Genomic DNA, 11,338 nt, shown 5'->3' on the forward strand with positions numbered 1-11,338 from the left:
TGTTCTGCAGTGAGGACCATCTCTATCGTTTTGCTAGATAACAACCTCTTCTTCAGCTGTGATCGCGTACAGCCCGTTTAAACACTTCGAAGACTTTTGAAACTGCATTGATTTGGACTTAAAATCGATGGTAACCAATGAAGTCCATTGTTAGACGAAAAATCCAGAAATGTTTTCCTCAAAAAACATAATTTCTCTTCCTCTGAGGAAAGAAAGACATGGATATCTTGGATGGCATTGGAGTGAGTAAATTATTAGGATATTTTCATTTTGGGGTGAACTAATCCTTTAAGTTCTCGGATGATGCTGAATTGAAACTTCAGCAGCCTTAATTAAAACCTGCAGCCTTTGGAGTAAAAAATCAAAAAGAGCTGAGGTGAATATTTGCCCAGAATAGCCATCAGCAGAAACTGAGGAGAGTCTGGAGGCCATGCAGAAAGCTCTGCTCTTAGATGTAATTATTTTTTTTATATGATCCAGCATAAACAGGTGCATTACATGGTGACGGTGCGTGCACACTGGCATAAAGTGAGCGTGTTCAGTTCAGTTCTCATGCATGAACGTAAAGCTCAGCGTCCATAGGAATTAATTGAAAACGCTTGCTTCACACCATGGTGCACGCATCATGCTAGCGCCGGTTAATGCAAATGTATTTGGAGGTTATGTGCCGTCATTGTTTAGTGACGTCATTGTATGTTCTGGGAAAAATTAAGTTGTATGGTCTGTCGGTCACAGTGCCTTTTAATTTCTGTTTTTGATCCGGCAATTATTTATTTTCAAATTTAGCACCGGGTGTAACGGGAAGTTCATTTACAGTCAGGAACAGTCTCAGTCAAAAAACAACTGTTTATGATATTCAATAAGTCTGGGCAAATAGTGTCAAAAATGTTGTTTAACAAATCTTGAAGGCAAAAACGTCATATGGAGAAAAGGTTGGTTTTAATTTTAGGGTGATTTCTCTACATGTCTGTAATAACAAACTAACTCAAATTCAATTAGTCATATATTCAATAAGTCCATATTCATATTACTCAGTATTGAATTACATGCTCTTAAGTAGCCTAAAATTTATTAGCTACAGTTGTCTAAAAAGCAAAACGGTATACTGTATAGGCATAATCTCAGACTTATTTTCTTTTTCATTAGAGGTTCTTAATATTTTCAACACATCATTGGACAACATTATGTATTTCACAAATAATTAAAGTCTGAATTATTCTGACATCATTTTAATTATTTGTTTATTGTATGTTAATTTCTATCCACTTTTGTGATTTTAGACAGCATGGGACTTCTGAATGGGACTTTTATTTTGGCGATATGACGTCATAAGGATGCGCCGCTCTCATGCATCTGTTGGGATTTGGCTGAGGAAAGGTTTGTGTTCTTAAACATTTCGTGTTTAAATCAATGCAACCCTTTTAGGCATTCTTAGATTTTTTTTTTTTATTGTAATATGGCTCAATAGTTGTTGAATGTAACAGTGTAATACTTAATTTACCATTAATAAACGTTATCATTTATGAGTAAAGCGAATCTACACATAAGTAACAGAAAATGTGCGGCTCATTTAGCTCTCTATGTCAGTTTATGGTAAACACGAATTCTCTCAATGGCAAGTAGTGATGGAGAAACTGAGCCTTTTGAAACTCCGAGTCAATTGAACCAAACACTTCAAAATGATTCATTGATTCAAAGCGCTCGAACTACTGCCGTCTGACGTCACGTGCTGGTCAAAACAGTGTAAATGCAACGAGAAACAAAGCATAATGACAACTGTGATTATTAAAATAGTGTAATATATTAAATTTATTCATTAAAATACCAAATATAAATAATAAATATTAAGTGCCTGTGTTATATGTATTCTTTTATTACATTTTAGTGCTAGTAAGTTTTTAGTCTAATCAGGTTTAAATCCATTAACTCTCATTCTGACTGACTCTCTTACCAGTGCACTGAACTACTGAACTAGAGCTGATTGAGACACACACAGAGATTTAGTTTGGATATATTTTTCTTTCTGTTAATTATTCTCATCTTAAACAGGACAAACACACAGAAAAACTCCTGGTGAAGCGACTGAGATCCACATGACACTATTATAAAGATGGAGTTTATTAAAGAGGAGAGTGAAGACATTAGGATTGAAGAAGTATTCAGTGTGAAACAAGAAGAAAATGAGGAACAAACAGGTTGGTTTTCTTTTGAACATTTTTGAGTAAAGTAAATGTTAGTTATAAACTTTTCAGTTGTTGTCTATAAGTTTTTTTTTTCTTTTTTCTCATCTTTATCAAACCAGTCTTGGAGCACTTGTTATTCATTGAATCAAGTTATAATTTAGCAAAAAAAACATTAGCATATAAAAAGATAATAAAACATTATCCCGCTGACACAGCTTGGTAAAGTTACAATAACTTTACAACAAACTTCAACATAGTAGATGTTTTGAATCAAACTGTCTGAATATTTCAAAAAACACAAATTGTGCACTAAATAAACATCTGGTGTGACTTTCACATCTTCCATTAAGCTCAGTTGTAAATGTAGCATCTTAAAGGGGACCTGTTATGCTCTCTTTTACAAGATGTAATATAAGTCTCAGGTGTTCCCAGAATGTGTCTGTGAAGTTTCAGCTCTAAATACCCCATGGATCATATATTATACCATGCTGTAATTGCCTATTTTTGAGTGGAAGTTAAAACATGCGGTTTTCGCTCATGTATCTTTAAATGCAATGCGTTGTACAACAAAATAAAGTACAGAGTTAGTTACAAACTAACTAGCAGTTACTAAACCTTTGTGTGGATTATACTTACCAATTTAAGTAAAGGTGCTCTAAGCGATGCCACGCGTTTTTTAGGCCAAACATTTTTTTGTCACATACAGCAAACATCTCCTCACTACCCGCTAGCTGCCTGTCCCCTGAACACACTGTAAAAAAACGCGGTCTCTGTAGACACCACAGGCTCCACAAACGGCAACAAAAACAAACTGGGCTCACCCGCACCACGAAACACAACAAACAGTGTTCCAGCCAATAACCGACAAGAAGTATTTAAGGGTGGGGTTTGGGGGGTTAGTGCGTGTGCACATGAAGGGGGTGTGGAGGAGAGAGAAGCATGAAGAGGGAAGTTTGAATTATGGCTGACACATGACCAAAGAGACGACTTTCCGATGAACAAATTGCAAAGAAGAGGGACAAGGATAAGAAACGCGCGAAGTACCGAATTTACATCGGAAAAACCTTCGAAAGGTGGCGAGAACTCCGCCGGCAGAAGGGCTTCCAATCCGACATTCAGTTGCTCTGTTTTTGCAGAAGAGGTGGGTAAATCCATTTTTCTTTCTAAACAGACGTGTTCGCCAAACCAACACAAGGATGTAATTAGCCAGAACGGTGAATACACAACATATGTTTCTATCAGCTAGTGATCAATCTCTATTGTAAATTCACAGTAGGGCGACAATTTGTGTGAATGATTGTTTTCATCCACTGTTTGTTATGAATTTGAATGTTCATTTATAGGCTATTGACAATTTGACTAAATTCGTTTACGACGCCTCCGTTGTTTATGCTCACTGGGAAACGCGAAGCTAACGTTATCTTGCTATTATTGCGTCCTTGTATGGGAGCTATAATTATAACCTCAGTTGGCGAAACGATTTTAAGATAATGTTTCTCTTTTTCTGCATTCTGTTCTGCAATATATAAAAGCATTTATCTAACTTGGTGACATTACACATTGAATGAAGTATCAGTAAAACTTAACTTTGTAGTGACTACTTTGACATTCCTTTATGCCGGAAGGTAGGGGAGGAGGGAGGAGACGGGATGAGGAGGAGGGAGGGTCGAGCTAGCCTCCGTTTTGTTTGACAACAATTCGAATGTCAACAAGAAGTTACGACTCCCGGCATCGCTTAGAGCACCTTTAAGTGAGAACTTAAAAATGGCTGGTGCAACCTAGTACTCCAAAGGTGCTCAATTTTTGTTATAGGCTGCAAAAAGACGTGTGGTTCATGTTATATTTTTATTAGTCTTGTATGTCTAAAGGCGGGCATACACTGTGCGATGTCTGTGCGATTTCAGCAAGGTACCTACTCACACTGAACGAGTAGATCGCCTGCGATGTAAAGCCAAAGCTCAGGATTTCTGTGCTCACACTATACGGTCCGAACGTCGAGCTGTGACTTCACTGCTCACACTATACGTGTGAAATATGCGCAAATCAGCGCGATAAACCCTTGTGCCGGGTTGCGCCTATAGACGATATCATATCCAGAGATATTGTCAAAACAAGCATCAGCTATCAATATCAAGATGATTTAGCATTTCCAATTTATGTATTAAATTATTATTAGTATTATTGTATATTATTATTATTATTATTAGGGAAGGCTACTTTTATTATTAAAGTGATAGGCTGTTAAATTGCCACGCAATAATTTCATAGCGCATCACCGCAAAACCAACGCGCTGTGAGGATAATAAAATATCACACAGAAGCTTACTCCTCCTCATTGAAAATTGTCTAAAACATTTAGGTCGATTACAATGAATTATAGGCATATAATTAATTATTAATAGGGATGAGCGAGTACAGCATTATCTGTATCTGTATCTGTTAACCATATGAATTATCTGTATCTGTATCTGTACTCGGACTGGGCGGGGCCTAACCCGGAAATGGGCGGGATTTAACCCGGAAGTGAGTCGAGTTGTCTTAAAATGGGCGGGGCTTTAACCGGTATGTTATTTTAAGCATGCAATTGATATGGGTTGATCAGAAATTGTTATATTTATTGCTGATTAAAAAAATATTTACATGACAGCATCAGCATTGAGCTTCAGATCAATGGGTTTGATCACGATAACAAACGAACTACAGAACAAGTTTTGCAACAATGAATACAACACATGCTGTTGCAATTATGAAGTAAAATGTAATGAACAACAGTTTTCATCTCAACTAGGGCTGGGTGATATGGACCAAAAGTCATATCCCGATATATTTAGGCTGAATTTTGATATACGATATATCCCAATATTTTTTATTTTTCATGTTTTATTTTTTTCAAAATTTGTTAACACACACACAAGTACTGTCCCCCTTTACTTAACATAAATTGTAAGAATATGACTAATAGTAAAGACTAATACTAATAAATAAACATTAGGCCTATGCTAAAGGTATTAAATAGCAGTCCCAAACTAGTTTTTGTTAATACAATGTTGGTATGAGCCACTACAGTATATTTAAAAATATAAAAAATAACACAAAGAAAAATAGTGGCATTTTGGGGTTAATATGGAAACGACAGTTACCATGGTGAATAGCCTACACAATACAAGAACTGTTAATGAAACATGGAAACTGCTCCTGGTGAATAGAATGAAATTCATACCTGCATTACTTTTATTTCGTGTAATTTACAACGTAACGGCGTTGCATGCTCGTAGTTTCTTTTGCACTTTATATACAGTGAGGCGATACAGCGCGCGCCGCTGCATTTGCACGTGCAATTGAGTGTGCGCTACGAGAACAGGATAACGGCTGACAGGACAAGAAAGTCTGTTTGTCTGAGGTGAAAGACTTTATTTCATGTTATAACAACATGCTCTAAACACGCACGCAAAGTGGAAAAGGAGGGGCGGGGTGCGGGGAGCAGTGCAGAGAGCTCCGGGTCAGCACAGCAGCTTGCTTGGAGCAAGGATCACAGCGCAAATTTAAACTAAATCGGTATGCGATATGGTCTAATTCCATATCGCATTAAAAAAAATAAAATAAATGAATATATATATATATATCGATATATCGCCCAGCCCTAATCTCAACATAACTTTCTTTTTTTTTCAATCCGAGCACAGATATTGACTCGTATTACTCGTATAATACTCGTACTCGACAAAAGTGCTTTATCCGTACCGGATACTCGTTTCAGCCGAGTATCCGGCTCAACTCTAATTATTAACCGTATATAATATGTCCGAACACTGCAATAATTCATCAATGAAAATTAAAAACAGCTTTAATTCAAAAACATTGTTTAACAAATTAATAAAAGAGGCAAAGTGTACATCGCAGGTGGCTTGGAAGAAGTGGGTAATGGTTAATCCGTTTTGCAACACGAACTGGAGGTAAGCAACAGTAATTTGTAGCTAGTTTGAACTACAGAACTTAAAGATCTTCCTCTTTTCATTTTTTTTTTTTTTTTTTTTTTTTTTTGCTGCATATGAAATGGTTAAACTTCTGTTTTCGCGCCGGCGCAGTGAGGGAAAAACACTGAGTTTAGGGTATCTCTGCTTCAACTGCGCAATATAGTCACGAGGAGCGACCAAAATTTCTAACATGCCAGAAATTCATCCGACCATCCGATTGCCGGTCGGGAGAGGTTAATCGCCTCTCGTTTCCCCCTGTACACTGCACGAACACTGCACGACAAAGCTGAAAATCGTCCCGACCCGAAAAAGAGTCGCACGAGTAAGAATTCGTCTCAAAATCGGACGAAAATCGCACAGTGCATGCCCGCCTTTATATGCCTACCACTGCTAGCTAGAACAAGCTTGTTAGGACTACTAGCTTACAAAATGAAGCGCTTTTAATAGTCAGACGGTGACAGCTGATATTAAAGTCAACTTTAATTATTGACTTGGCGAAATGCAGAAGGTTTAATTCATAAAGACGTTTCAAAAATTATTCTGTCCAGTTTTACAGCCTAATTTAAGTAACAATAACTATTTAGCATGTTTAATGTCCCCTTTAAAAAGTTTAGGAGTCAGGAAGGAAAACAATCCACTCACTTTTGTGGATTGCCATATTCAAAATACTACTAACTTGAAGAGTTGTGCAGCTTTTTTTTTTTTTTCAGGTTGTAAGGAAATATCAAACTGAGTATCATTGCCATAACAGTAAAAACTAATGAAAAAGTGTATGTAAGGAGAAAAGCAGAGGACCCAATACTGAGCCCTGTGGCACTCCACACTTGTTTGATGAGACGTCTTCATTCAGACAAATGTGGTAGCAGTCAGGCAGATAAGACCTAAACCATGCTAATGCTTGTCCACTAATGCCAACATAATTATCAAGCTAAGCAAGAGAATGTTGTGGTCTATCCTGACTGAAGAACAGTTTCTCTTTAAAACTGAACATAGTTGAGAGGACACTATTTGTCGAATATTTTAGACATGACTGGCTGATTTGGAATTGGCCCATAATAAACCTATTCTCTTGGGTCAAGTGGTAAGGGGTTTGATAACCTCCAGCTTTCTTAGACTGTCTTGCTTTTTTGGATGTGTCCTAAAGAAAGCAAACAGTTAACAAAATTGAGGAGATTCTGAGATAAGGTGACTCCACTTTCTGTAGCTTATTAGGTATAGGATCTAGCATTCATGTTGTTGACTTTTATGCAGTATTTTGATGATTGGTCTATTGAACTGGTGTTAATTTGCGTTTTTTGTGTGTTTTTTGTGTGGTTTTTTTTTTAGACCTGATGGCACTGAAAGAAGAAAGTCAAGAATTGAATGAAAATGAAGAGAAAGATTGGTGTGATGAACATCATGATTTCATGACTGGAGAAAAATCCACAGAGACTGAAAAGACTTCATCACTAAATAGAAAAGCTCAGAAAAACATATCTAACAATTATTTCATGTGTCATCAGTGTGGAAAGAGTATTACTAAAAAAAAAAACCTTACTGCCCACATGAGAACTCACAGCGGAGAGAAGCCTTTCACCTGCCAACAGTGTGGACAGAGTTTTGCCCGCAAAGAAAACCTTAAAGCCCACATGAGAATTCACACTGGTGAGAAGCCTTACACCTGCCAACAATGTGGACAGAGTTTTGCACATAAAGGAAACCTTAATTCCCATATGAGGCTTCACAGTGGAGAGAAGCCTCACACCTGCAAACTGTGTGGGAGGAGCTACTCACAAAAATATCTTAAGAATCACATGAGAGTTCACACTGGAGAGAAGCCTTTCATATGCTCTCAGTGTGGAAAGAGTTTCAGATGTAAAGTAAACCTTAATCAGCACATGAAGATTCACTTGAGAGTAAACAGTTTTACATGCCATCAGTGTGGAAGGAATTTCACAGACAGCAATCGCCTTAAGAATCATGTAATAACTCACACTAGAAAGAAGTCTCATATGTGCAATCACTGTGGAAAGACTTTTATAACCAAATCAATCCTTGAGGTTCACATAAGAACTCACACTGGAGAGAAGCCTTTCACCTGTCCTCACTGTGGAAAAAGTTTTATACATAAAGGAAACCTTAACATTCACGGGAGACTTCACACTGGGGAGAAGCCTTATACATGCCTTCAGTGTGAGAAGAGTTTCACATATCAAAGAGACCTGAAACAGCATTTGCAAACTCATTCCTGAAATCAACTGTATAGTTTTATGTATGTGGTAAGAGAATTTTCAGAAATCACTTGCATATTTACTCTGGATGATGACATTTAATTTAGTAAAAAGTGTAATAAAAATCATCAAACTTGCAGATTTTGTCATCTCACTTACATGAAAAGTCATGCAGATGTGAGACCCTTTAATTTACTACATTTTTGATGCTGATAGAATCCTGAAACAAGTATACCTTTATAGGCATGGTAAAGTTCCCCTGTAGTCAATTTTACACCTCAAAACTCATCTTTGATCACCAAAATTACACATTTAAATGTATTTTCCTTGAAAAAATGTATTCCTGCCTTAAAACAGCTTGAATGTAACTCTACACCCTTGCCTCATTTAATTCTCATTATGCTGACATTTCAGTACTGAGCTGCAGGTTCGGTGGTTGGTGAAGTCTTCAGTGACAAAGCTGAGTCAGTAGATTCAAAGCCATCATCAAAAAACAGAGCAGGCAATAGTCAAACCAGGATGGGCAAACCCAACAATCAGTTCGTAGTCAAACAGGATGGGGTTGGCAACAGAATTTTGGGAAATAGCATTCTAGTGAAGTGGATAAGAGAGGCAGCGACTTAGCTGTGGAGACAATTAAGATTCTGCTGTAAAACAGCCCTAAAAGACTCTAAAAGATAACATTGTGACTGACCGTCATCAATTTGAAACAAGGTCAATTCAGCTGTAAACAGTTCTACAAAAGACAGCAATGTAGTTATTCAGTTCATTGTTGATTCAATTCAGTTCAGATACCAGTGTCGATGTTGCAAGAATTAGAAGAACGCAATTTGAAGATGAGAACGATTTTTAAGGTAAGACATGTCCACTCATAATAGTAAGCATGTTATTGTTGCATAGACTTTACATTGTAGCAACTAGTCAAACTGGTGCCAGACTAAAATGTATGTTGTGAAATGAGATTTGAGTAAAACCATGAAGCCTAATGCTAAATTTATATACATGTATGACACAAGGATGGTTTTATTAGTCAGGGGGCCAATTCTGAAAAGGGCTTCCGTTAAGACTTTTGCGGACATGTTTTGGTACAAGCTGTCACCCTATTTTTTTAGTTAGAAGACACCCATAGGTAAGATATTAGGGTGGTTGTCAAGCTGAATTTTTTTTTTTTGTGACTTGTACAAGCAATTTCAGGCCAATTTTTGGGTTTCCTGCTCAACACGACATGCCAACAGTAAATGTTGAATATCTCCACAACCACAAGGACCAAATGGTATCAAATGAAAGCCAACACTCACGGGATGTCTGCTGAAGTGTCAGAATGAACATTTACTGTACAGTGTAAGAGACAACAGAACTAGAACATGAAAAAAACAATCTCCGCCTAAAGAGAACCAGTTTTCAAAGTGAATATCAGCTTGGAAACATAACCTAGTATCCCAAAACCTCTATCAATCAGTACGCATATCTATGGGAATGAGTCAAGCCAAGTTTAAAGCTTGTAGGGAGAGACAGTGCAATGCTGCTCAAGTTTAGGGCTGCAACAAACGATTATTTTGATAATCGATTAATCTAACGATTATTAGAACGATTAATCGACTAATCATCGATTATTTCGCCGACTAATCAGTACGTTTGGAACGATTATTCAGCCTTTTCAATTAGTTAAAACACGGAGTTATACATATTCTAACTATAATATAAAAAAAAGAAAATCACTTCAGCTTTTGAAATGGTTGTTTTAATGAACTTTGAGCAACTAAACAGGTCATTCTCTTTAAGTTTTCAGATTTCTGTCCAACTCAAATCACACACAAATGCCCTTCTAAGCATTGCTTAAATATTCTGTTCTCTTTCAATAGAAAAAAATAAACAAAAAAAATTATCAGCTGCATTACAGACACACTTAAACTGCAAACAATTATTATAAGAATCATTTTTTTTTTAAATTGATATGACAATTGAGCTGAGCTGACAGAGACATTCTCATTCACCTTTTAATTTACAGTATAAAAAATTAACTGACATGATATTCTTCATAACATCTCCTTTTGTAAGTCTTCATGAATATGTAACAAAATACAGGCAAGGGATAAGACATTGTTCTTTATTCTGAAATGAATCATCACATTACTGTAATTATATTATTATTGTTAATATTATTGCTATTATTAGTAGTATTGCATTCTCTAAAAAGAGATTTACTGCTAGTTATTTAGCTTCAGCTGGAGAATATTCACCTCTCACTGGCTCGTCTCGTGCCGGGTTTTTCCTCTTTAAGTGTTTTAACATGCATGTTGTGCTCCCGTGAAAAGCAAGTTCCGCCTTGCATGTATTGCATACGACAGCATTCTTGGTTTGCAGTTTTGTGAAACTTTACAATCCGTGTATCATTCGTTCAGTCGTTTTTTATTTCATATTGAAAGTAGAAAAAAATAGAAAACGGTTCCTTTTTCGATTTTTCATTTTTTCCAAAAAAACGAAAAACAAGAATTCAGCTTGATTTTTCACTTTTCGTTCTGAGGTAGAAAAATGAATGAACAGCTTGAATATTCGATTTCTACACGTGGGCGGGAATGAAACGACCCTTTTCTCTGATTTGTCAGCCGAAGATCAAACTGTCCCGTCATCAGTTCTTCCTCAGTTCTGCACTGCAGAATAAGAGTCCTCCGTTGTGTGGATTCTTAACGCGTTTATTGCAACTTTTTCATATTTTTTCCATCAACCAGACTAACGAATGTCTCGACACAACCCGTACTAGGGAATAGACTAGACAGGGCTTTCTTCTTTGTAGATTCACCTGCTTAGCATCAGCTAGTTATGCAGGGTAAATGACGGCTGTTAGCCTACCATGGTGTCCTCGCCCAGTTTTTTTTTTTAAATAATAAATGAAGATATAAATTAATATAATTAGTTGTAAATTAAATATTTTTTAACACTAATACAAAAAGAAAAGAATAATGCATAAGCC

At 36.6% G+C, this 11,338-nt stretch overlaps 1 protein-coding gene across 1 annotated transcript; it reads left to right on the plus strand.

The window, feature by feature from the left end:
- Positions 1-6: 6 nt before the first annotated feature.
- On the plus strand, positions 7-8,504 carry LOC311289729 (uncharacterized protein). Its single transcript, XM_084407967.1, has 4 exons — positions 7-242; positions 1,281-1,377; positions 2,050-2,195; positions 7,484-8,504. The coding sequence occupies exons 3-4, from the start codon at positions 2,111-2,113 to the stop codon at positions 8,386-8,388; spliced, it is 990 nt and encodes a 329-aa protein (XP_084264093.1). The 5' UTR covers positions 7-242; positions 1,281-1,377; positions 2,050-2,110; the 3' UTR covers positions 8,389-8,504.
- Positions 8,505-11,338: the final 2,834 nt, after the last annotated feature.

Source organism: Rutilus rutilus, assembly GCF_951802725.1.
Source record: "Rutilus rutilus genome assembly, chromosome: 4".
Taxonomy (NCBI): domain Eukaryota; kingdom Metazoa; phylum Chordata; class Actinopteri; order Cypriniformes; family Leuciscidae; genus Rutilus; species Rutilus rutilus.